This window comes from Hippocampus guttulatus, chromosome 4 (assembly GCF_054856545.1).
Source record: "Hippocampus guttulatus isolate MCC_2025c chromosome 4, RoL_Hgut_1.0, whole genome shotgun sequence".
NCBI lineage: Eukaryota > Metazoa > Chordata > Actinopteri > Syngnathiformes > Syngnathidae > Hippocampus > Hippocampus guttulatus.
The window spans coordinates 9,540,203-9,567,561 of NC_141264.1; the positions used below are offsets into that span (position 1 = coordinate 9,540,203).

The 27,359-nt window shown below is 40.1% G+C and overlaps 2 protein-coding genes across 2 annotated transcripts; one reads left to right on the forward strand and one right to left on the reverse strand.

Moving 5' to 3' along the window:
* Positions 1-3,038: 3,038 nt before the first annotated feature.
* LOC147205868 (uncharacterized) lies at positions 3,039-16,024 on the forward strand. The gene is made up of 2 exons (XM_086108483.1): positions 3,039-3,164; positions 14,754-16,024. Exons 1-2 carry the CDS (start codon positions 3,039-3,041, stop codon positions 16,002-16,004), a joined length of 1,377 nt encoding a protein of 458 aa, XP_085964609.1. The 3' UTR covers positions 16,005-16,024.
* lrrc56 (leucine rich repeat containing 56) lies at positions 15,996-27,084 on the reverse strand. The gene is made up of 11 exons (XM_086109710.1): positions 26,908-27,084; positions 25,131-25,218; positions 23,819-23,879; positions 22,748-23,171; positions 21,166-21,334; positions 20,882-21,088; positions 20,561-20,628; positions 20,136-20,278; positions 18,517-18,698; positions 18,043-18,373; positions 15,996-17,757 (listed from the first exon to the last, which is right to left on the reverse strand). The coding sequence occupies exons 1-11, from the start codon at positions 27,082-27,084 to the stop codon at positions 17,670-17,672; spliced, it is 1,938 nt and encodes a 645-aa protein (XP_085965836.1). The 3' UTR covers positions 15,996-17,669.
* Positions 27,085-27,359: the final 275 nt, after the last annotated feature.

Here is a 27,359-nt window from a genome sequence, read left to right on the forward strand (position 1 = left end):
ATCCCATGTGTGTGATAAATATGCAAAAATCACAGAAATCAGGAAGGGGGCAAATGCTTTTCCACAGCATGGTAGTATGACTATCTAATTATAGATAGGCCGTGACTATTGCTTTGCTTGTGCAGTTATTCCTTGTGTCTCATTATTAATTCCGCCAAAGAGGGTAATTACACGGTGGAATTTTAAATTAAGTGCATTTCACAATGAAAATGAACTTGGGAACTAAGGTGAAATGGAGGACATGAAAATTAAACAAATGGAAAAAATATAAGAATATACAAGGCAGCTAATGTTTTTCTTACATAAACATTGTAAAAATAATCCCGCATGAAATTGAAGCAATGACCCAAAAAAAAACAACAAAAAAAAAAAAAGGCAGCCATGATACTTTGTGAATAAACTGTAAATGCCTCTGCCTTTACATAGTTAACTGTACAAGCCTCTGTGTGTTATACGAGAAGGGCCAAAAAAAAAAAGTCTTTTGAATAGCCTGTGTTGGTATATACGATATGTTAATGTGAATGAAGACTTTACAAAGTTACGTAAATCAGACTGATGAATATATCAGAAATGTAAATACAGAACGCTGAACATACACAAACACTCCGACAAAATTGTGTCCAGCCATTACCGTTTGGACCACTCATACATGCCCAATCTGAACGGGTCACACACTTTAACATTTCCTCTCCTTTTTTACAGACTGCTTTTAGCATTTGGTGTGCATTTTCAAGCTTCATGCCACATAACTGCGTGCCAAAAACAGTAGGTTTTTTTCAATTAATTATTTCCTGTTTTTCTTCTCTCAACCTGTTCAGACCGACTTTACAACTATTTAAAATAGGTGTGCCTTCCAGATAATGCTGTGCTGCGTTTTTGAGAAGCTGACTCAAAGTTTGTTTAATAATCATAATCATCATCATCATTATTATTATCACCATTATCATCATCATGGAGGATGGAAGAATATACGGGTAAATAACTGTGCTCAAATTCTTCATTGTTTTATAGTGGTCCAATTCATCATCTTCAATTACTCATAGCTAAGGGAGTTCACAATCTAATTAAATTCATGACTGAGTTATTAGAAGGGAAAACACTGACCAGGAAGAAAGTATATGGTATTTTCATCGATCAAACAAAAGCAAGATAACTGAAACAGGAATAAACAGGAGCCAGGAGAAGTAGGAGATGGTTGGGGGGTTCAGTACAATGAAACAGCGCACAGACTCAAATATTGGAGATGGTTTTCATGCATCTGAATGAATGTAATGCATTTTTTTTCCCATTCCTATTGAAGGACATTTTTCATTAGCACTAATGGCACTCCACACACAGAGATTTATTCAAATGCTGATTTCACCATGATCTAAACAAAAACAAAAGCCAAATTCGGGGGGGCTAAATAGACGGGAAATGTAGGTTGGAGGCCTGGGAGCTGTCAGATGGTAACAGGTCAGAGGTCAGAGGTGAACAAAAGCTTCATAAGACCCACACTGAGCAAGGCGGGGGCCACCAAACTTTGTCACTCACCGTTTGTGTCCATTTACCTCAACCCGCACACTTTAGTCTGTCTGTTTGACTTTGAGGTATTGAATCAATTTGTCAAGTGTAAATGGTCATAAAATTTGTGGTCCATCAACAGATCAGTCGTCTGTCCATTTCCTCCCAACATTGTTTATAAAATGGCTGCCACGGAGCGTCTGGGGAAAAGAACTATCCAAACACCTGCAGGAACAACAGCATTTAAAAGCTTTCACTGGACCAGTCTCGTCAGGCTTTTCCCTCAGTGGTTTTCCGGATCAAAGCCAAGCTGAAGTAGCTGTGTTAAAGTTAGAAAGACCATGTAGCTTGAATCATCCATTACGCACATATAGAGAATAAAAAGTAAGTCACTTCTTCCTCCGCGTGCACAGACATGACAAAAGTACAAAATAGTTCATATTCTCTAATACAATCGCAAGATGAGATGCTGTATTTTAAAGCAGGGAACATATGCAAAACAGATTCACCTCAACTACAAGTTTAAAGACCTGTTGAATTTCAAATAGTCCCATCACCACCATCTTCAAAATTGGAGTGTCCAAGAGTGGGTGTACGTGAGACTGAATTAATGATTTGCCTTATCAGATATGCTAGATTACTGATCAGCTCTCTGACAATGGCCATTTGTGAGGTTTGTGCCGCTCTGTCAAATGCCGTGCCTATACTATATATCATACATAAGATGATATGTTAGAATTGCTTGGCCCACAATGACATAACGGCAGCTGGATGAAGGCTTCAACAGGGCATTCGTGCTGGTTTCGTCCTGGTTACATCAGCCAAGGGAAAACAGGCTTTGGCTCAATAACACACATCAGTGTGCTATTTTTTGTTCACGTTCTTGAAAATGAAGTGAATGTGATATCACGACAGTGCTTGGCAATATGGATTATCTATAATAAAAATAAGATTCATTTTGTAAATATGTTACCCGCACACATGGACAAAATTGTTGGACCCCATTGATGATGAAAGAAATAAAAGTCGTCACAGAGACTTTAATTTGACAAAAGTAAGAATGAATAATACATATATTATTTTGAATAATGAACCAAAATTAACAAATGAAAATTAGACCTTGCTTTTGAATTGCTGTTCAACATTTTGAAAAAAAAATTTATGAAATAGGCCTGGACAAAAATTTAGGTACCTTCTACTTAATATTTTGTTGCACAAACTTCTCAGGCAATTACTGCAATCAATTGATTTGAATGAGACTTCGGCACCTCTTAGCAGGTGTTTTCGCCAACTCTTGATGAGCAAATTGCTCCAGTTGTCAGGTTTGGAGGGCACTTTCTCCAGATGGCATGTTTCTGCTACTTGCACAGATGTTCAACAGGATTTAGACCAAAACTGCATTCTGCTTGGCCAGCCTGTGCCCATCAGCTGCACCCGGAATCCCCCAGGCAAAAAAGGCTCGAGAGGACTCCTGCAGCTTGACGGCATCCCTTATCACCAGTTGTCCACAAGCGGATTCAGAGACTGCCGCCACGATGGGCACTGACCGTCTTAGGCCAGAGCTCCGTTCGGACACCTCAACAAATGGAGGTGCGGAACATGGTCCGCTCAGACTCAATCTCCCCCGCCTCCCACGGGAAGTGGGCGAAGTTCTGCCAAAGGTGAGAGTTAAAACAATTTATGACAGGGGATTCTGCCAGGCGTTCCCAGCGAACCCTCACAATACGTGTAGGTCTGCCAGTTGGGGCTGACATCTTCTCCCACCATCAAAGCCAACACACCACCAGGTGGTGATCAGCTGACAGCTCTGGCTCTCTCTTCAGCCAAGCGTACTAAATATGGGGCCATAAATCTGATGACGAGATCACAAAGTTGATCATCGAACTGCAGTCTGAGACTAGGGGTGAAATGAGTCCTCGGGCACTTAGAGTGCCTTGATTTAAAAAAAAAATGCTTTAGATTTTTTTTTCTGCCTCGGTACCTGTTTATTTAGTGTGCATATTCGGGAAGACAATCAAGCCACCCGTGGCAATGACATGCAAGAAGGTCAACTTCAAAATACAATCTTCCCAAATCAGTGTTTTGGTATGTTTTTATTTCGAAGTTGCTTGTGGCCGCACATGGGGGCGTGCCAGCTGACTTGACATGTCTTCCCAACAGGAGGTTAGAGCCCTGTTAAAGTTTAATTTCCCATCACAAACTGTTGCTACCAACATCAACATGTTATCCTGAAATCATGTTGAATCGCTAATTAAGGACATGAAAAACCAAAACAAATTAATTACATTGACACTGTACTGTGCAGCGCCTGTTCCTCGCATTAGCTGCTAAGTTAAGATAAGAAAACCTTTATTTGTCTCACAATGGAGAAATTCCAAATTTACAGCAGCAAAAACTATGAAAAGGAGAAGTAGAAGAACAAAAGTATATAAGTATATATAAATTATATAATACAAATATAAGCATATTCAGAACGGGTGAGTGAGGGTAGGAAGTCAAGACCTGCAGGACAACTAACTTCGGCTCTGACCGCTCAGCCTGATATCACACCAGTCAGAATCAGGTAAGTAAACAAGTAAAATACTTATTATGACAATAAGTTAAACGGGAACTAAAACAGCACAACACACATGCCAAATGGACAGCTAATATTTATCTTAGCGGGCACAGCATATACATGCATGCAAGCATACACACATACAGCAAATGTTTTCGTAGACTGCTTAGATTAGATACATTTTTCCTTGCATCCCCTCAAATAATGTACCGGTACATCTTTTGCGTTTGTTCTATGTTTTGCTCAGTAGCATGCTTTAAGTACCTGCTGCATTACTGTACTGTATTTTCTCGATGTTCTCAAAAATAAAACCCTCCTGTGAAAATTTCAGGTGCATATGCCTGATATTAGTATACTGGTTAAAAATAGTGCTTTGAGAAATGTATAGCAAAATTCATAAAAAGTAAAAAGTTCATAACAAAAGAAAAACCAAGTTCAAATTATTTCATGCCTCAAAAATAGCTGGTTATCTCATTCATTTAAAACATGAAAGCTTTTTTGTTGTTGTTGTTGTTGTTGAAAGAATCGGAATTGAGAACCGTTCGGAACCAGAATTGAATTGATGAATCAGAATCACAATCGTCCAAAATCAAACAATGTCCAGCCCTATATGACACGCTACATTATTTGCGCTAGAATTTGTGACTTCTGACAGTAACAAACCCTTCCTTTCAATATGTGCCTTTTGATGAAAGGGAGAAGTGTTCCAAAACAGATGCTGGGTATGTGAATAGCAGAAGGTTCTTTGGGTCATCGGATAGAGTGCTCGTCAAGGGAGGGGCAGGGAGTGTGCGTCTAGCGTTTCCATAGAAACCCAATACAGATGGAAGAACCTGGTTGGTTGAGCCCAAGAAGGGGCCAACAGAGGGTACTACTTGAGGTTGGTTACCATGCAAAGAGAAAACTCCAGTCTGCATATTCTCATTCACCAACACAGGATGTATGTACTCCAATGTGCAGAACAGGGACCACAGAAAAAATATTATCACAGACATCTCTTAATGGTTATTCACTTGAGTCAGACGAAGTTCAAGTGCCTTACCATAACAAATGAATTTGTCCCAAACACAAACTAGGTAAGTTTCTAAATTTAACACCTTCACCCCCTGGGGATGAAAATGGTTGTCATCATAATTTGCATATTTGTTTTACATTTTTTTTCAATGACATTATCAGGTGAATAACACAAGCCTAATACAGTTTTTTTCTGTTAATCTATTCCACAATACAACCTCAATATATACAGGCTCACTTGAATGGAAAAAAAAAAAACTATCGTAACCCGGAACTTTCTTCCGTGTTGCAATGTTTTACAATTATGGAGACAATATGGTCATTTTTGTCACTCACCTCTTGCAGTCTGTCTCTGTGAGTGTCTGACTGGTGAAAAGGTAGAAGAAGGGGAGGAAGAGTGAGACAAGCCTGCTCCTGACAGTTTTGCGCGCTACCTGATCCACCACTGCCTGTGGGAGAGACAGACACAGACATGCTTACAGCAGTGCGGAGAGGGGGGTGGGGTAGCTGAAGAGCTAAGTGAAGTGGTGCTGCCATTCCCCGTTGCCTATGCGACCGACGCTCTTTCAAAGAAATCATCCAATGGCAAACATAAGCAACTGTTTTCAAACGAAAAGCCACATGATTGCTCCAACGCCATTCCCAAATGGCAGAGTTGAGAAGGGAGGGGCAGACAAGCGTGGTGCTTGTGGTTGGCATGTGAATACAAGGAGAGGGCGAAAAAGGGGAGCGAGGGAATAACAAAACATAAAAGATAATTGTTGAGGACCTACCAATGCTAGCAAGCACAACACAAAGTGCAGCTTTGCAATATCAAGCCTAATTTGCACCCAAACATTATATTAAATGCTCCGACAGTGAGCGCAGAGTTCGTCTGTGTGTGTGTGTGTGTGTGTGTGTGTGTGTGTGTGTGTTGAAACATTATCAGAATACTTTAGTAAATTCCCAAGGAATAAAGTAAACATTGGGAGTTTGCATGTTCTCCCCGGGCCTGCGTGGGTTTTCTCCGGGTGCTCCGGTTTCCTCCCACATTCCAAAAACATGCATGTCAGGCTGATTGGACGCTCTAAATTCTCCCTAGGTGTGAGTGTGGGCGTGGATGGTTGTTCGTCTCTGTGTGCCCTGCGATTGGCTGGCAACTGATTCAGGGTGTCCCCCGCCTACTGCCCGGAGATGGCTGGGATAGGCTCCAGCACCCCCCGCGACCCTAGTGAGGATCAAGCGGTTCGGAAAATGGATGGATGGATGGATAAAATAAACATTGGTGTGATGTCTTAATCAGAACTCTGAAACCACACATACTGTACTGTAATACCCATGCTAAAATATACTGTACTTCCTCTGCAATACAATCGTGCATTTTAAAGCTGCATGGAAATATGTAGTGTATATAGCAGGCATGTCCAGCGCGGGGCCTGGAGGGCCACTGTCCTGCCTGTTTTCCATCTCTACCGGCTGCAACACACCTGATTCAGATGATCAGCTCATCAGCCAGGTCTGAGGCAGCATTAGAAGAATCCTGATTATTCAAATCAGGTGTGTTGCGCCTGGGAGAGCTGGAAAACAGGCAGGACAGCGGCCCTTGAGGACCGACTTTGGACACCCCTGGTATATAGTATACGAGTTCCTCAAGCATGCATTTGCAACTGGAAACTAAAATAAGTCCACTCACGACAAAGAATGGGCATAACAGGGTAGCAGATGAGCCAGTGAGTGTGGCAAAGTCAACAATAACCAACACATGGTAAACTAAAGATGATGTCTGCAGGTTGAAGATTTAATGGCTATTAAAAAAGCAACCAACAATCTCAATATACCTGTAAGCCATATCCATCTGTTCCAAAGGTAGGGAAAACCACAAATGCAATGCAAACCAAAACAGCACACCAGCATTGATAACATATCTTAATTTATATAGTGCTTTATAATATTAGAGTTGATAGTTAATTTGACCATGCCCAGAAATGAATAACTCCTTTTGATATCAGTATCAGATGAATCTATACTTTTGAGTATAGACAACAACAATATGAAAGGGTCAAGAGTAGAGGAGGAAAGTAAATACAGGTAAATACAGGAGCTGCAGGAACCCTATTTTAAGATGGAAACAAATTAATTGTCTGTTCTAAATTTGAGTACACATGACAGATCGAAATGCAGTTCTAACTTGGCAGTGTACTAATAACATACTCATTGGTATTAGAATAAATGTGATTGGGAGTGAAAGGGAACTGACGGCCCCAAGAATAAACCACAACACTTGACTGCTTCAGAATCCAGGGTGAGACAGAGTCCATTTCAAGATAACCACTCCCACATTTGGACGAATTTGAGTCTACAATGCATGTTTTGGGAATGTGGGTCCAAGCTGGAGTACCAACTGAAATTCAAACTCAGAAGTGTGAGGCAGACGTGCTAGCCACTATTCCTCTGTGTTGCCACCCCATCCATCCTTAACTAATAACTGTCTGGCAATAGAAAATGTCATTGGCTTTCAGCAGTGTCATGTTTACTATTTACAGGACACAATATTTGGTACAGATGAAGTCTAATGAGATCCACAAGTCAATGTTGCATCAAAATGTTTATACTATACTGTGTTGCTATTATCAATAATCATAGCAAAATATTCCGCCTATTCTTAATTACTTTGTCAGATTAGATGTTAATTTGTACAGTGGCTAGAACCATTATAGGTAATAGGCCTACTGAGATGTTTTACATTTTTGGTTAACTTATCTAAGCGAGACGAGAAATAGTATAACGCTGCACATGTATTGGCTGTGCCTTAATTTATACATCCCACAGCAAAATCTACTTATTAAAACTACTCTTCAGCGAGACTTGCAACTGCAGCTAATTTCAAGTGAGTCCATTTCAAGTTTTTACCAAGTTTAAATCGGCAGGTGCACCACTTGTTGCATAACCGAGCGATGAGAGTCACGAACAGAACTGTACTGTACTTCACGTTAGTGACATACAGCAACACATCAGACGGAACGCAAAAGAGCACAACTTACATTGAGACGTAGAGCAGCGCTGAACGTTCGGACAACACGATGAACAGACGACTCTTGCTCCCCGACAGTCGACGGTTGACAGGCCATTCCGGAAGTGTTTTTTTCAGACTGCTGGTTGATATTTCAAAGTAAAATATTTTAAACTAAAGCACCCAAAGCAAAAAATAAGAGTCAGGCGTGTTTATGGGGACGGAATTTGTACCTGAAATAAGTGCGCACACGAATTTTAACTGATGACAATACATACAGATCATATCGTACTTTAACAAATGTATTAGACTGCCACGTTTATGTTTCTGTAACTGTTAAAACACCAGTACAGTATGCTGAAACTTGGTAGTTTAAGTATTTTTTAATGTTATAGTATCATTTACTATTTAGCCTGAAATAGCATAGTACCATTTGTTAATTAATGTCAAACTGTCAAATAATTATTGATTTACTTGTTCCTGGACATAAAAATGTTTTGGTGTGTATGTTATACATAGGGCAGCCCGCTAGTTGAGTGCTGAGCATGTTGACTTCACAGTGCAGAGGTATTGGGTTCAATTCCAGCTCCGGCCTTGCTGTGTGGAGTTTGCATGTTCTCCCCGTGCTTGTGTGGGTTTTCTCCGGGTCCTCCGGTTTCCTCCCACATTCCAAAATCATACATGGCAGGCTGATTGAACACTCAAAATTGTCCCTAGGTGTGAGTGTGCGCACGAATGGTTGTACGTTTCTGTGTGCCTTGCCATTGGCTGGCAACCAGTTCAGGGTGTCCCCCACCTACTGCCCGAAGACAGCTGGGATAGGCTCCAGCACCCCCCGCGACCCAGTGAGAAGCAAGCGGTTCGGAAAATGAATGAATGAATGTTACACATATTTTTGAGTTCTCATAGAAATCCATTGAGCCCGTTTGAAAGGTGAATTGGACTTGAACTAATGATTACACTTACACTTTCAACAGCAAATTTTAATCGGAGATGGCTTTGTGTCCCAAAATGTATCCTTAACATAGATCTGAAAAAAATGTTGTTTTTTTTCCAGCACATCAAGTATGTTAGATGTTTTAATTTTTTATTCAGTTAGACCTATAAAAGCTCGCGCTATGTGGACTTTACAATGTGTTGTAATTTTGAGCTATAATGTTTCTGAAACAATTCCACCTGTTGGGAGAACCTACCACTTAATTTATAATATTACTGCAGTAAATATATTACTATATTATTATTACTATTATTATTATTAACACCTGATTTGCTTGAGAAAAAAACAAGATTTCCTTATGTTATAAAAGAACATTAGTTCAAGTTGACAATATGGAAAATTCACAAACATAAATTATGATTCGGTTTCTGGTTTGTTCTACAACATGACAAAATTGGCAAAAATGTTTTGTTTTGTTTTTACTTAGCTCTGAATAAGTTCATCTCATGGAGAATCGAATGTTCCTCTAAAGGGAACGTGTCGCTTTGCATTTACATTACTTCGCAAACAGCACGTCCCAAACCTGTCTCAACTCATACCGTTGGTATTTCCAGGTATTTCAAGGTAGAGTTCCTGAATAAAAATGACTCATCTGAAGTCAAAACAAAGACGTTTCCTTAGGCGAACACACATTCCATCAGTTTTCATGGTATGAGGGAAGTGTGTTGCTTGTCCCAAAGTTTCACTCTACAAATATTCCATTGAGTCTGTGTTTAATAAATTAACAAGCAACATTTTAGCAATGTGTTGGTTGAAAATAGTGTATGTCCATTGTAAGTTACTATAAATTTGCTTTCTGAGGTTATCGAAGACTCGACTCAACTGTTTGGAGGGTGTTAATACATGTTTGAATCGGACTTTCAAAAATAGGATGGTGGTTTAAAAAAGGGGATATTAGAACCAACATTTACGTTGCTAAAATACTGCTTCCATTCATTTTCTATACTGCCTATCCTCTTGAGTGTTGGAGGGAGCTGGAGCCTATCCAAGATGGCTTCGGGTGACAGACAGACTACACTCTGAACTCGTCCCGAAACAATCCAGGGCATATACAGCATAGATCAACAGCCATTCACTCATATTCACACTAACCTGAAATGACAATAGCCCGACAATGAAAAATGGATTTAAGTAATTTCTTAGGCCTTGGAGTGTACCACACATCTAAAACAAATATTAGAGTAGACATATTGACATGTCTTTGATAAAGGCACCGGACTAACTGCTCTCTGGAGAGCTTTGCTGAGCTGCCCACTTTTTTCAGTGTTTGCACTTTGTAGTATATATGCATGCCAATGAAAGGCTTAATCTTAATATTAATAGACCACCTACCATAATATTATACTATTTGGTCAAACATGTATGCCAAACATCACTTTCTGTCACTGAATCAGAATAAATATACGGTAATTGACACATTTCAGTGACATTTATGTGGAACAAGTTAAATTCACTCACTGGCCATAAAACCAGCTGCAGTTTTAATCTCAGGAGATTCACTCCACAGTTATCAGATTTTGTGTGTGGTATAGGTGCAGTGTAACCGATGAACTGTCTGGTCCAGGCCATCCCTCAGATTGCAAAAATGATAGTGTATAGTTAACAGCCATTGAAATTTCCCAAATCCCGAAATAATTTCAAAAAATAATAACCTCCAATATGCACTTTTTAATTTTAAAAAAACAAGCAAAAAATATTTGAAAGATTTACATATTGAAGGTGGTTAACTGTATGTGGCAGGTCTACTGTAATAACCTTTGGAGAGAAAGTACAGGATATAATGATATCCATGATATCCTTTGTGTAAGTATGGACACAATGCTATTTTTCAACTACAAGGACTCTTCTTTCATTCTATCGTAATTTTTTGTTGCACTATCATAGAAAACAACCTCCTGACACAGAGCCACTCACTGCAAAGTAGGCAAACAATGAACCGACTGTAAATTGACTTAAGTTTACTTAAGCAATGGAAAGAGTTGATGGAAAAGATGCACCATGTTATGCAAGAGCCAGTCATGACTGAATGCCAATGAGCCAACTCAAGTTCACATACTGTGTTCACACACAGCCACACTGTGAAAGGGTGCCTCAAGAATATACAGCTAACGGCATATTTTTCACTCATTAATTGAATCTTGGTTTCTGCCTGAAAAATACTCACCCCTGAAAGACAAGACATTGCTAATAGTCTTACAAAACACAGAACAGCTATTTTTTATTTATTTAAAAAGATTACTTCACATCACATGGCTTTGATGATGTCATAGAACATGAGCTCAGCTTGTTACAATTTAATGATATCATAGCTATGATGCCATCAAACATAATATTGACAGAATATATTATGTTGAAATGTACTTCCTTACAAGACAAGTAGTTGACACACATAATAATTATAAGATCTTCCTGAATCTCAATGACATTTTCCCCTGAAAGAAGACACTGCCAATCATGTTACCGGATAAGGTTAGGTTAGCAAATTGTTTTATTGGACTTTACAACCAATACTGCTCTCAATAGCATGTTCTCAACTATTTATACACACTGTATGTAGTTGTCACTCAGTGTCACTCATCACATACACTGTCACAATGTATGCATTGGATAGCATTCTGCTTATATATTTATTTGCATACGGCTGTTGCTTTACTGCATGTTGTTAGTCATTATTGCTGGTGTTCAACTTCTCACACTGTAGATAAACACTTTATTGATGCATGTATAGTTTCGTTTACATGCCACATACAATGGTGCTGACCATTCATCCTGCTGGTCCCATTCAGTCCTGTCTCTATTTATATTCAGTCTGCCATTGGGCCGGGATATTCATTGACATTATATCTGGATTTATATTCTGGCTTCTCACGATCTTAAAACCATTATTATTGAAAAAACAAACAAACACAAAAAAACACGATTAATGTGCAGAATGGAAATTTCCCGACGTCGTGTGACATGTATGTGATCCTGTTGGCCCTGAGAATGCTCGAAGCTGTTGAATAACACCCCATTGTAGTTTACTGTAAAATTGAAATACACAACAAAAAGCATGAAACACATTGTATATTTAAATACAAGAAAAGATCTGTTTTAAAAAACACAGCTAATGCTGAAGTCAATGTAAAATCCTATTGACATGCTAAGCGGAAATAGTATCGACCTCGACCTTCCGTCAAATAATGAGTATTTACACACAAATGCTGTCGGAACATGAACACACAGGTAGCAAAATAATACTCCAAGTCACATACTCTTCCCAATCTGTTAAAAACGAGTTACATTTATAGAGTTCAATAGCAACTTTCTTCTTCTGCACTTCATCTGATTGTGTGTACTTCATGCATGTACATAATCATACTGCCCCTGAGAGGCCAACACGTGCAGAACATCAGCAACAACAGCCAGTATTTATTTTTGTTTGTTTTTGAGGTCCAGTTTATCCCAGTCAAACTCAAGACTTGTGAAAATGGTAGAACAAAATTAGATAACTATGTTAAAGAGATAAAGGGAGATGCTTATTCATGGTCTGAATGTGTGCAGACATGTAAGGCAGAATGAAAATGCAAGAGGCTTGAAATTCACGTGATATTTACAAGGTCATCTTGTACTTGCCAAAAAGTATGGGCATGAGACTCTTATGGTAGTCTTGGGCAGTTGCGCCCCAGTACCGGTAGTGGAATAAATACAAAGTTTTGAAATAAAAATAAATCACTGATTATTTCATTATTTGTGATTTCAATCATGGCAGCGCGGTAATCGACTAGTTAGCACGTCTGCCTCACAATGCAGAGGTGCTGGGTTCGATTCTGGCTCCGGCGTTTCTGTGTGGAATTGGCATGTTCTCCCCGTGCCTGTGTGGGTTTTCTCCGGGTACTCCGGTTTCCTCCCACAGTCCAGAAACATGTGTGGCGGGTTAATGGAACACTCTAATTTGTCCATAGGTGTGAGCGTGAGCGTGGATGCTTGTTCGTCTATGTGTGCCCTGCAATTGGCTGGCAACCAGTTCGCGTACTGCCCGAAGACAGCTGGGATAGGCTCCAGCACGACCCACAACCCGTGTGAGGAAAAGTGGATTAGAAAATGGATGGATGGATGCATGGATGGATTATTTCAATAACGATCTAACTATGACTGTCTGGCGACCAGTTTAGGTGTACCATGTCTGCTGCCCCAATACACCCAGGGGCTGTTCGGAAAAATAAATGACTGAATGAAAATCATGCCAAATAATTGTGATTATATATTTTTTCCACAATCGCTCAGCCTTCGTCTGTCATTCACATGCGCATACTGCATAGTATTTATTATTTATGTGCAGTTGCCATATATACTGCTGCTCTATTTCTGCCCACATGTTTTATGTTTTAAGTTATCTACAGCACTTTGTACATGTGTTATTGTGTTTTTTAAAGTGCTCTATAAATAAAGTTGAGCTGAACTGAGATCATGTAAAGATGCCGATTGATAGATTCCAACTTTTGTGTGCTGCTACTCTACACTTAGCAGCTGCAGTGGGATGTCCTTTTAGCAGGGCTAAAAGTTTTTTTCTGTTGTATTCTGTTCAGTGCTATTCTATTTTATTTTTATCATATTCTGTTAAGTATGTAACTAAGCTTGTGAAGCATGCAGCTCCAAATGCCGTCAAATGTGTCCAAATCGTACCAGTTCATCAGTTCAAACATCAAGATAAACTTGTAGCCTCTACAAAAGAAAAAAAAAGAGCAAGAGCAGCAAAGAGCAGCTGGGCTATGAAAAAGTATTTGGGCAATGACAGTCTACAGTAGACCATGGATTTGAATTAAAACAACCAAATGTAAACTGAAGAATAAGTAAATGTTCTCAAAAGTATTTGCTACATTTCACATCCTGTAACGGCTCCCAACTCCAGACAATCAAAGCATTTTTCTCCAAGAAGTTATATTGCAGTTTTAAAAGTTCTGTGTCCAATTGTGCTTCTGTTTATAACCATGAATTATTTGGAAGATGAAGAGCCTGACAAACATGTACAGTATTTGGATTGGATTGGATTGAATACAACTTTATTTAAATGTCCTTAAAACATTTTTTGATCACCAGCCAATGTGGTTGAAGATGAAACACTGAATAGCAAAACTGAGAATCGTAGATTTTGAAGTTTTCCCATACAGCATAGACTGTCCTCAAAGGTTTCTCTGGGCTGGATGCACTTATGTTCACAATGCCGCAACGTGCTTACGTCACCTACACACGCGACAAAGGCGGTTAATGCAGGCTCGGTGCCACTTACTTAGATATGAATGGACTAACAATCTTACTTATTCGTCAGAGTGAAAAGTGAAGCTATGGCCCGCCATCTTATGTTGCCACTAACTATACATTGATTTCTCTGCACTTTCGCTTTATTTTCGGACTTGATGGAGGATATTGTCACTGGGTGTCAGCGAGCTTGCAACAAGCTTTGCTGACCTCAAGTGTGGCTGAACACATTGCGTATTTACTACTGAGCCACTACCCATCACCTCCATGGCAGTGAATAAATACCAAAATAAATTACAGTAATGAAATATTGAAAAATGTGCAGTATAACACAATATGGTGTCACATTAATGTTTCAAAGTAAGTTATTGATCCTTAAATATGTTCTTTTTTGATTGTCCTCCAGAAAATAAGAAATTAAACATTAATCCTTGCATTCTCTTTTTCTCTCCAAGGTTGACCCAAAAAACGCCCTGGAGTACGTACCCAGTCACAAGAGGATCTGCTTAATTCTCTCTGGGAATACCATAAAAACATTGCGAAGTTTTCTGCAAGCGATCACATTTGGCCTTCAGGAAACCCAACTAAGTTGCCGCCCCTGCCAGCAGAATGTCCTCCGACATAAGAGTGAGCCTAACAACAAAACTTTTCGACAAGCTTCCTTGAAACCTGCCTCTGTGGCTCCTCATATCACCAAAGTGCGGTTTCACGCCCCAGAAAAGAGTGTCCATCCACCTAAGACAACTAAATTGAAGAGTAGTGGACGGGAGTGTAGGGTACATCAACAAAGTATCCGCCCATTGATACATCGGGGTCACAAGCACATTAAGGAAACTTCCACACTACCAATGGCCATTGGTCCTCAAATAACCAAACTGGATGTTAAAGCCAAACAGCAGAATGCCCCCCCACCTATCTACAAGAATGCTAGGGGAACTCAGCAACTTCCATTTCAAACCATCATCTTGGACTTTGACAAATCCAAAGAGAATCGCCCCATCCAACAGAAGAGTACACACCCACCAAGGACACAAACTCACAAAACCAACCATGAGTGTAGTTCATATGAGAAGAATATCCATCTAACAATCCACAGTGATGCAAGACAAATTAGTCAAGATCTTCCACAATCCATTCCCTTGGGCCCTTATAAAACACAAGTGCAGACCAGGCCCCATCAGCAGAAGAAAAACAACCTGGAATGCAGACACAATCAACACCGTGTCCGTCCACCAAACCGCAAAGATTGTAAACACGGTCATCAAGAAATCTCAAAGGGCCTTAAGATAACCCAACTGGAATGTCCGAACAGACAGACTGTGCACCCAATCCACAGGTGTGACAAAGACATTCAACAAGCTGTTGTACAACCCATCACCTTGGTCCCTGATATATCCCAATTGCAGTGTAGCTCCCATCAGCATGGTCCTCACCAACCAATTGACAAGCCCACTAAAGTTACGAATGAAGATATCCCTGATCCTATCTCCACGGGCCTTCAGATAACCCAAGTCAAGTGCGACGCAGATCATCCATTTGTCCACACGTCAGGACAAAAGGATACTTGTGACACATTCTCTCACATCACCCGGGTGGAATTTTGCCCTAATCTGAAGAATAGTAATAAAGTCCACACGAGTACGAGACACACTTGGCCAGTTGACCCAAAACCCATTTCTTTATGCCTTCGGATAACCCCACTCTAGTGTGGTCTGCAAACTGTCCATCCAACAATTCATAAGGATGCTGGACTCATTAAACTACAATTCCGAGGAGGGCATTCAGAAACCAGATTAATTTGTGAACCCACCACTGTGAGAGCAGCAAAACACCAAGGTTTTGTGCAAAGGTTAAATCTGGTTCCCAACAACAACCACTGGACTTTACTCAGACAAGAGGTTTGCCAGAGAGCTCTTCTTGGAGCTCTGTTGGCTGCACTTCAATGGGATTGTTGTTGATCAAGGACCATATCGGTTTTGAAATCTGTCTCCGGATAGGAACAGGCAGTAAAAGAGGTACAAATCCCTCATTAGCACTGTCCCAATTTCTTCTACAGTACTGTATCTTCAAATGACAGGTAAACAGACGCTTGAAGGAGCTGGGCTTGAAGATCCATTAAACTGTAATCACTTTGCAGAGGCTACTCCCAGACTAAAACTGCAACAGCTTCACTCTATAGTTTTTACATTTTATTCTATGCTTGTGATTGTGTGTTGATTATTTTTTACACAAATAATCTCTGCAGCTGCATGAGCTGTACCCGATTGGAGAACAAGTGAAATCAAATTTAAAACAAAAACTGGGGTGTCTTGAGGAAAGTACAAAGAGGTGGGCAACTTGTCCACTAGATGATTACCGGTACTCTGATCGGTTTGGGTACCGTCCTATCCCACATAAGCAAAGGGGCATCTCATATTTTGCTCATTTTGCTTCCAGCGAGGGACTTGCTCTAAACAAGTACGAACCACCGACTATGACTAATCTGAGGTTTGACATGACCATTTAGAGTATCGTTATCTTTCTGCTGTCAACTATACCTGCAGGTGGAACCAGGTGTGCTGTAAGTAAATGCTAAATGGCCAAAACTGACAGAGGGGCCAGAGAAAATACAATTTTTGAATTCACGGCACTGACATGACATCACCATCTCTTGCAATTCCCCTGGGTGGGCACATTAGACAGCAGAACCATGCAATAAGACTTAAATGACTCCTTTTGCATTCAGCAAAGATGACATCTTCCCCATGAGCATAGCTTGGAATACATTTATATTGCCATTTACACAAAAAATTGTTCTGGCTACTTACTGGCAGCTTGAAGAACTTCAATTACGAAGGACCTCCTACCTTCAAGCCTGCTGCAATGTATCCTTGAGACTTAGTGCCCTCAAGTGGCACATAAGGCTATCACACCATGAGTCATATGTCCAGTTGAAAACATTTGACTTTTTTTTTTACCTTAAACCTGAGTTTAAATGCAATCACGATTTGTTCATTCACATTTTGTCTTGTATAATTTGCATTCAAAAAACGATTTCAAGTAAAAAATGTAGAATTTGTCAAAACAAAACTGCAAGCTGACTGTTTTCCCATTGCTGCACAGCATTTTGTTAGCATGCCATTATTCATTCCTATTAATAGGTCATATTTAGAGGTGCAACTGTAATAAGTCAGGGTAAAATACAAAGACAGATATTAATAAAGTGATTTGTCTTTGTTTTTACACCTTTAGGGTCGGCCCTATAGAGTGAAACAAAAAAATATGTTTCATTGTCGCCAGTGAGGAAAAGGTTTCATTAAAGCATATAAATAAAGTCTCTTTCGTCCAGACTTTCTAATTATGCGAATTCTGGTGACAGTCTTTATTTGTGCTCACTCTGAGGGCACTTGAAGCTGCTGTTCTCTCCAGGATCTTGGACAGTTCACTTTCGTTGCGAGGCTGTACACATCCATCTCAAAACTGAAAGACAGATGTAATTAAATTCAAACACAATTTAAGAAGCAAACGTTTTTCCAATCATTTTTCTTCATTTCCATTTCCGATGCCATTAGCAGGCTCATTTTCACGGGATTTTGTGTGTCTGTATGATATACTGTATGTATGTGTGTGTGTGTATATATATATATATATATATATATATACACACACACACACACACACACACACACACACAGAGTTGCAAAAAAACAAACAAAAAAGACTAGAATCCCTTTTACAAATGATAGTAATACTGTATTGTTTTACCAGAAGTCCTTCTGCTGTCCTCCCAAGTTACTTAATTTATATGGATGGGTAATGCTGAAAGGCGATGGCGGGCAAGGCTTATTTATCCCTGTCAACTGCTGCTTGAATGGCATGTCAGTCTGTGAAGTGCTTGTGGCCTTCACAACACTGTATCCTTCGCTACAGGAAAGCTTTTGTTCTGAATTGGCTGGGTTGATTCGAATCCTATGTGCACGGATTCCTATGGGCTTCTTCCTACCAGAGGCTGATTTGGAATTTAGAGGAGGGCAAGGCAAATGTGTGTTGTCACAGAAAACGGGATCCACATCAGCCGACATGGGTTTAAGCTTGTCTGAAAATGATAGTAAGAAAACGGGCAAAATTAGGCATTCGGTAAGTCATATTTTACAACTTGGCATCACACAAAGTTCAGCTTCCCTCTGGTGTAACATTTTTATTTATTAAAAAAAATAGAATCAGTCTGAGTGTTTTTACCTGTACATTTAGACTTGAGAGATGAATTAGATGGACTTGGGTCGCAATGTTCTTCATCACTTTTCTCGCTGCTCATAGTGTCAAATCCTTCCCTTTCATCATAATCGGCCTGTTCATAGTCGTTGCCATGTTGAACAACTAGTACCTGTGGTAGTCTATCTCTCTGTATTTCTTTAAGATGCCTAGAATAGACATGTGTGAGTCATGTACGTACAGAAGAAGTCACTTTAAGCTGATTAATTTAACATGAGATATCACATTTAGCGGGGGTCACTGCATGTTTTCCCCATGCCTGCGTAGATTTTCTCAGAGTACTCCGGTTTCCTCCCACATTCCAAAAACATACAGGGTAGGTTGATTGAAGACTCTCAATTGACCCTAATTGTGATTGTGCGTGTGAATGGCTATTTGTCTGTGTGCCCTGTGATTGGCGAGCAACCGGTTCAGGGTGTCCTCTGCTTACTCTCCGCAAATAGCGAGGAGAGGAACCAGCGCGCCCGCAATCCTCATGAGGATACGCGGCTCGGATAATGGGTGGATGTATGGATGGATGGACATCACTTTTCATTGTAAAGTCATTAATATGCACAGAGTTAGATAACACACAGTAAAGAAAATATTGGAACACCGAGAATGCTAAGAGTTGGACGTGAGGGCCTGGAACACAATCTCTGTTCATCCCAAATGAGTCAAGTTTTCCACACCACACTCTTCCATCTTATTGGGCCTTGCTCTGTGCACTGAGGCAAAGTCATGACAGAACAGAAAAAGGCTTCCCTAAACTGTAAATTTGAAAGCATAGAGTGTAACTGTGAGGCAGACGGGCTAACTCTAGCTGAACCCATCCACTGGCCATGAGGCTTGTTCTTATGAGGGTCATGGGTAACTAGGGCCAATCCCAGTTTACCTTGGGCGAGAGATTGGGCCTATTGGACAGATTGTTATTATTATTGCCTATTATTATAATTATTTAAACTCCCGTTTACACCCATAGACAATTTAGTGTCTTAAATTAATTAATGTTTTTGAGAATGTGGGAGGAGGCGGAGAAACTGAGAGAAACCTACGCAAGCAGAGAGTACCCGGAGAAAACCCACGCAGGCCCGGGGAGAACATACAAACTCCACACAGGGAGGCCCGAGCTGGAATTGAACCCGGTACCTCTGCACTATGAGGTCGACGCGCTAACCACTGGTGCCACCGGTGCCACCCACATTTAAAAAATTAAACATGTTAATTGTATGCAGGGCCTTGAGTTTGACACCTGTGCATTGCACTGCCAGACGCATCAGAGCTGGTTTAATGGCTTACCAAAATAAAGAAATCGACCGTGTTGCTATGCCAGTTCAGAGGCACAATTTGCCAACCGTTAAAAGAAAGCAGAATAAGTCATGCATTATCGCCACTAGCCACCTTCTTTATAGCATGCTCAAAAAGGTGGTGGTAATGCAACAAAAGTCTTTGCCAAAACACTGTCGGGCATCCGGAAGAAAGTAGAATAAATAGAAACAGAAGAATAAGAGTCCCACCCCGAATATGTATTCACATTTCCATGAATTTACACAATCAGATGTTAAAATTAGTTATTGTCCATATCTAATGAAGAAGGAGCTATATACCTGCAGTGTTCCTCCCTCCAGGTTCTCACTTCAGCAAGCACATCATTGCTCTCTTTCCCATCAATGTCAGGAGGGTTCAGCATATGCTCTTGTACATGAATGGGCTGGTCAAGGGGGGTAAAAGCAGACATGCAGCGTACTGTCTGTGAGGAAAAAATACATGTACATATACAGTGTACACTGAGTCAAGACGGCTAAGTAAGCAGAGACAAAAAGAAAAAAGAAAAGTCAAGCATGACAGCAGAGGTTACGCATCAGCACAAATATCACTGAATGAACGCTAATACAAGATACAGTATGTTTGAAAATATCTCCCTTCCCAAATAATGCTCAACAAAAATATTGACCTTGTAGTTCATCTGGACCCCATCGTAAAATGTATTTTCACGACAAAATGAAATAAAGCTTTAATTCATGCCACCTACCTTCAACTTTTCACGTCTTGCTCGTATAGCCTTGACAGGGTTTCCACAAAACACAATCTTACCAGCTCCTGCACAGATTATGTATTACTTCAAAATGTATATCCTGTTTTTTGCATTGTCTTTGTTAAGAGCGTCATCATGAGGCAATACTAAAAAGAAGCAAATACATCCATAACAGGAAAAGCATATCTATGTGTGTGTGTGTGTGTGTATATATATATATATATATATAGAGAGAGAGAGAGAGAGAGAGAGAGAGAGAGAGAGAGAGAGAGAGACTATGGTAAGTAAACATTCAAGTGAACTATCAGAATATGTAACCATGTGTGAGGACACTGCTGTCTTTGTTGACTTCAGTTAAGTCTGAATCTTCAGAATCAGGTGTGGACAGTGGAGAGGAAAGAAACCCAGATGAATTCGTTGATATAGGTCTGGATCCAGTTGTGCCTGCCGATGAGGGCGGCCGAAGGCTCGAGGCAAGACGCCTGGATGAGCTGGGCCAGCTATATGCACCGGTTGCTTCCGTTTCTGTAGAGAAAATGACACGGGTGTCATTAAAACACCTTTAAACAACAGGTTAATTCACAACAAAAACAAAAGCGTACGGTCTTCGGTTGATGCCGGTGAGAGGTGCCTGAGGCAATTTCGGAGGATAGCCCACTCTTCCCACATGGTGCTGCTCGAGCCCAACCTGCCATCCTCCACTCTTGCATTGTCAAGGTAACTCAGCTGTGGAACCAACTCACTCACTGTTTCCCGATAATTGTAGTCGATCTGGTGGGGTGAGCAAATGAAAGTAAGGTAAACTAAATCTATGTGACTGCAAATTGAAGGTTTAAAGATGGCATACTTACAACAGAATTATTTAAATGATCAGATCAAAACGCATCAAGTTTGAACTGAACATTTCTCATCTTCCACCAAACTACGGAGACACCATGCAGAGAAAGGAAATAACTCAAAGGGGGAAAATGAAAGCGGCGGGAGAATGTGAGGCTTAGGGAGAGAGGAAATGAGCGGTTGTTTGTTTGTACATTGGAAAGAGTTTGGCAAACTCAAGTTGCCAAGTCAAACCCTTGGCTGCTCCAAAGCGCAAGCCTAATACATATTCAGCTCAGCCCTTCCCTACATTGCCCTAGTTTCCTAATTAATTCTCTGTTGGTGAGCATAAATAAACTCTTTTACAGTGGCCCCGTTCCTTTTTTTCATTCATTCATTTTCCGAACCGCTTAATCCTCACTAGGGTCGCGGGGGGTGCTGGAGCCTATCCCAGCCGTCTTCGGGCAGTAGGCGGGGGACACCCTGAACCGGTTGCCAGCCAATCGCAGGGCACACAGAGACGAACAACCATGCGCACTCACACTCACACCTAGGGACAATTTAGCGTGTTCAATCAGCCTGCCATGCATGTTTTTGGAACGTGGGAGGAAACCGGAGTACCCGGAGAAAACCCACGCAGGCCCGGGGAGAACATGCAAACTCCACACAGGGAGGCCGGAGCTGGAATTGAACCCGGTACCTCTGCACTGTGAAGTCGACGTGCTAACCACAGCACTACCGGGCCGCCTGGCCCCGTTCCATACAGTTATAAATCAGCAGAAGGAGAAAACCATGCCTCTGCCATATGCAAAATGTGCAGTTGTACTAACTGGCCATTGAAGAGATCCTAGAGCCACCATGATACAACCCCAATTCCAGAAAATTTGGTACATTGTCGATCCATCCATCCATTGACTGATTGCTTATCCTCACAAGGGTCGCGGGGCACTTGGCTTAAATACAGTATTACGTTTTTATGAATACAATTCTTCCCTAATGATCCAGTTATAAAGAATTGCACACTAAATTTAAATCAAAACTGCACATCTATAACTGTTTAAATTTTAAAAGATTAAATGAAAATGTATTGTACCTGTACTTTTTAAGAACTCTACTTTAAAAAGTACTGCACTTAAAAAGGAAAATAAATGTGCTATATTGGATTTTTTTAAATAAAACAGGCTGTATGCGTAGCCACAAGCTTCATTCTAATGTATTGATTGTATTTCATGTTTTAAATATATATTACTTGTAATCAATTTCTGTGATTATTTTACATACGAGTAGAAAGAGCCAGCATACCAAAAGTTGTACGCATACCACCATTTAAGAATCCCTGAGCTAAAGTATAAAAACATATTGGCCTACTTGTGTGGTAGTCGGGTTTGGCTGCAGACACACAGGGTTTCCCTCCAAGGTGAGGGTCTGCAGTTTGCCACACAACCTGAGATACTGAACCTGGATGAGATCATTCACATCATTCCCTTCCAGATCTAACACTTCTAGATTCTCCAGCATGCCAACTGGACTCAAGTCTGACACGTTGTTAAAGGCTAAATACAATTCCTGAAAATTAGAAGATAAAATGTTAAAAACAAACGGCAACAAATACAACTGCTTGTACATTTTGAATTTTATAGACCCGTTCTGAATGAACAAGTATTTTGACAATAAACTGCGACTTATGAACAGTACCCTGAGAGAGGAAAGAGTCGAAATGCCATCCAAGTCTTGCAGGCAGCAACAAGACATCCAGAGAACATGTAGGTGGGATAAGGTGGTCCCCAAATTCCTATGGCAATAAAAACAGGACAAATAAAAGTTTGACATTGAACTGTAGCCATACTGTAGTATTAGTGTTTTTTTATCCACAAGTTCCATTACTACTTTCTGCTGCATGTTTTTTCATCCTATCACTTATAAAAATCAAACAACTATTTCTTTTTTTTGAGCTATGTGAAACGATGTTGACAGCGAAGTTCATTTTCAGTTTCTGTAGCAAAAGAAGAGTGATGAATACTCAGAACTAAAAATACAAAATAATGCAAATCTGTTAATAAGAGATAATCTGAAAATGATTAACATGGTGCTCACCAGGTGTGATGAGAGTAGGAGAGGCCCCGCGACCTCTTATTTGGCACTTTCCTACACTTTCTTTGCCAGTCGAAAACTTCACTGGAATCATCTTTTGCATAAGTAACATATTTTCTATATGTTTTCATAACACTTTTTTGTGTCAATACTGTACATTTACTTAATTACATTATTGAGGTACGTGGTATACAGTATATTGATCACAAGTGTAACAGAAAATGGATGGATGGACAAAGGGCAGTTTATACTGTGGAAGATGACGTCAGCAGATATGCAGGCGGATCCAAACCAGTTTGAAAACTTCAAGACGAAGTTCATTTCATGTATTGTGTCATTTTTACTCACCGTGTAGATATGAGGACACTGTTGTTCATTTTGAGCTGCACCAGCTTGGGCAAGTAAGAACCTACAGAATGACATCAGCTATTGAAATGACAAATAAGATGACCTTTTTAATGAGTCGTACCAAAGCCCTCAGTTAAATTCCAGAGAGCCAGGTGGAGAGATAGCCTGATTATCAGGCGAGCCAAATATCAGCGCCAATATTTTGCATTTTGTTGCATGTCGGCATCTGCCTTTTTTTAAAATCTGCACGCTGGTAAAAGATTATCTTAAACTTTGTAAACCTCAGAGGATTCTTTCTTTGTTTCTTTTTTTTTTTTTCTTTCTCAGTGACAGTCTAAGAGATGTTGCTGAGGCTGGGAACTCCTTGCACTTTTGAGAGAGAAAACCTTTATTTGTCTCACAATGGAGTCATTTTGTTTTTGTTTCAACTTAAAACAAGGCAAAGTGAATTAAAAAATGATATAGCATAAAAATCTGAAAAGCTGCTTTATAAAAACAATCTTACAGATAGATATCGAAAAAATATCATCATGGCGATAATGGCACATACAATATGTGTATCGCAAAAGCATGCATTTAAATTATGAAATTTAATGCGTTTATCTGACCTTGACCAATCAGATGCATCCTTAAATGTGCATAGCCATCCAATAGGAGAACAGTAGGGGCATTAGTAATGCTAAATAACCTAATTAGATGAGAATACATTGAGCCTGATTATTGTTCCATGTGAAAGAATATATATATGGTATTCTATTGGAAAATAAAGATCTAATTTCTTTAGATACATGTTAAGTATTGCAATACTTTTTATATCACAGCATTGAACACCCATATCACATGTTTTTCCAATATCGTGCAGCCCTACGTGAAGCCATTTAAACAAAGGTACCGGTATGTGTTTTAGTTTGTACGAGTCAAAATTTTGAGATTATTTCATTTTTCCTGCAAATGAATATCGGCTGCAAATATCATCGGCTACGAATGATCAGTATTAGTATCGGCCCTAAAAATCAGTCTATTTCTAGCCAGGTGCTCTACTTTTTTGTGTCTTACTGAATTTTGTGTTTTCTTTCTTTTTTTTTTTTTTTTTTCAAAAATGTCCGCATTGGCCATCATATTATTATTCTAATGAAAACTGTGTGACCTTTACAGTTGAATATTAACTTTACATATAAATATTTATCACACAAGGAGACTGTTCTTAAAAAAACAACAAACAACCCCACATATATACAGGAGATACTGCAAGTGTATTTTTCTAAAAGAACGATATGGTAGTTAAAGATTGCAGATGTGCGATGTAGCTCACCAAAGTTACCGAGGCTGTTTTCTTGAGTGTCCACGCAGATTTCCAGTGAAGTCACCTGAGACAGATCTTTTGTTCCGCACAGTAATTCCTGTGAACGACAGATTGAACTCAGCACAGTTCCCTATCATGTATTGTTTGAATTAGATGGGATTTCTATCTATTGCACAGGTGTCAAAGTCAAGGCCCGGGGGCCAGATCTGGCACGCCACATCATTTTATGTGGTCCGCGAAAGGAAATCAAGCATGTCAAGTACCATGATGCTTGCTAAAGTCCGAACCAACATTTCTAATTGTCATGTGTAATCCACAATAACAGTCATTAATTTTGACTTCTGATTTTAAAACTAGTTATTCATAAATTTGTTGTGCACTGTGTATGTAATTGTGGAGGTGATTAAACATTTATATGGTTTCCCAAAATTCAAAACGGCCCTCCAAGGCAAACCATTACTACAATGTGGCCCGCGACAAAAATGAGTTTGACACCCCTGATCTACAGTATATTAAACAGCCAGCATATACGCAAAGGAAGAGAACTGCAAAGGTCAATTATAATGGAGGAAATTCACACTTTTGATCTACAATAGATAAAAACATATTCACTATGTGGGCCTTAAAAATATAACTACAGCAGCCAGTGGCACATTGTCAATCGAAGGCACTAGGGTGCTAACCTCCCGCCCAGCTGATGCACCTTGAAAGTGACAAAAATGTATCCATCCATTTTCTAATCCACTTATCCTCACATGGGTCATGGGGGGTGCCGGAGCCTATCCCAGCTGTCTTTGGGCAGCAGGTGAGGTACACCCTGAATTGGTTGCCAGCCAATCGCAGGGCAGACAGACATATAACCATTCACACTCACTCTCACACCTCGGGACAATTTAGAATGTTGCATTGACCTGCAACACATTTTTTTTTTTGGAAAGTGGGAGGAAACCGGAGTACCCAGAGAAAACCCACACAGGCACAGGGAGAACATGCAAACTCCACACAGCAAGACCGGAGCTGGAATCGCACCCTGCACCTCTGCACTGTGAGGCTGGCGTGCGAATCAATCGACCGCTGTGACAAAAATTAAATCACGAAAATAACATATTATCATAAAAAGACTTCAAAAATGTGTATATGTGTTGTCAAGTGAGTAGGATACATACTATACAATAATTGACAATTAATTATATGTATTCATTGATCTCTGGCATTTCAAACAAAGATAATTTAGTGTATCAGAACATCAGCTTAGTGTTCAATTAAGCAGGCCCAGATTTCACACAAAGTAATTCAATTTGTGAGTAAAGTGAGAGGGGATCATGTTTATTTGATTATTTTTATTTTTCATTCATTTGATGACATATTGGTTCGGTGCCGTTCGGGGAGATTTTTCTTATGGTCAATTCCCAGCACATATAGAAAAACAAGCAGTGACCGTGAACATTCACATTCACACTCGCACTCACACCCGTGAACAAGTTAACACGAATGTTTTTGGAATGTGCGAGGAAGCCCAAATACCTCAACAACAAAGCCCACAAGCCTGAGGAGAAGATGAAAACTTCACAAAGGAATGGCACATCTAAGATTAAAGCCCATAACATCTCCACTGTTAAACAGATTTGCTAACCACAATTCAACTGAATTGATTTAATTCAATGTATTAATTTAGATGCTCACAGATACTGGATGTGTTTGGATCAACCCTTTCTGTAAAGTTCACTGAACTTGCAATACCAATGAAGAGAGAGTGTATCTATCCTTGTGTCTTTTGTGACCTTACCAGCCTCTCCTGGGACAGATAGAGTTCCACAGTTGGTTCCGCCTCATCACAGACTTCCATGGCTGGAGCTGGGTTGAAGGGGCCTGATTCATCCATCACAGTCACCTGGACCCGGCCAGAACCAGGCCGAATTTCCCGTTTACTACACGCGAGTCCATTATTGTTTGCTTGCATCATTACTTTTACCTTTGCCTTATGAAAAAGATAATTCAGACATGTTTTTCACCCAACGACCGCCACTCGGGCTGTCAACTGTTTGCTTGACAACCACTCACTCACCTTCCTGGATACGGCAAGGGCGTTCTAGTGGCTTGATGGGAAATGTAGTTTAGACCAACTCCGAAATACGGAAGTAAGAAACGGAAAAACTACGCAAATCGAGCTTAAAAAGAATCTTGATTAATTGTAATTCAAATGAGCATTTTTTTCTCTCATATAAAAAGAAACAGGAT

What these genes read in the sequence shown, in the direction of transcription:
- lrrc56 (XM_086109710.1), bottom strand. Translation starts at nt 27,084, where the DNA reads ATGATGCAAGCAAACAATAATGGACTCGCGTGTAGTAAACGGGAAATT. An exon ending in CAAACCCGACTACCACACAA is followed by an intron (nt 21,335 to 22,747) that starts GTAGGCCAATAT and finishes TCACCCCACCAG; the next exon opens with ATCGACTACAATTATCGGGA. An exon ending in CAGCAGTGTCCTCACACATG is followed by an intron (nt 20,629 to 20,881) that starts GTTACATATTCT and finishes TAATCTGTGCAG; the next exon opens with GAGCTGGTAAGATTGTGTTT.
- LOC147205868 (XM_086108483.1), top strand. Translation starts at nt 3,039, where the DNA reads ATGGGCACTGACCGTCTTAGGCCAGAGCTCCGTTCGGACACCTCAACA. An exon ending in TGGGCGAAGTTCTGCCAAAG is followed by an intron (nt 3,165 to 14,753) that starts GTGAGAGTTAAA and finishes TTTCTCTCCAAG; the next exon opens with GTTGACCCAAAAAACGCCCT.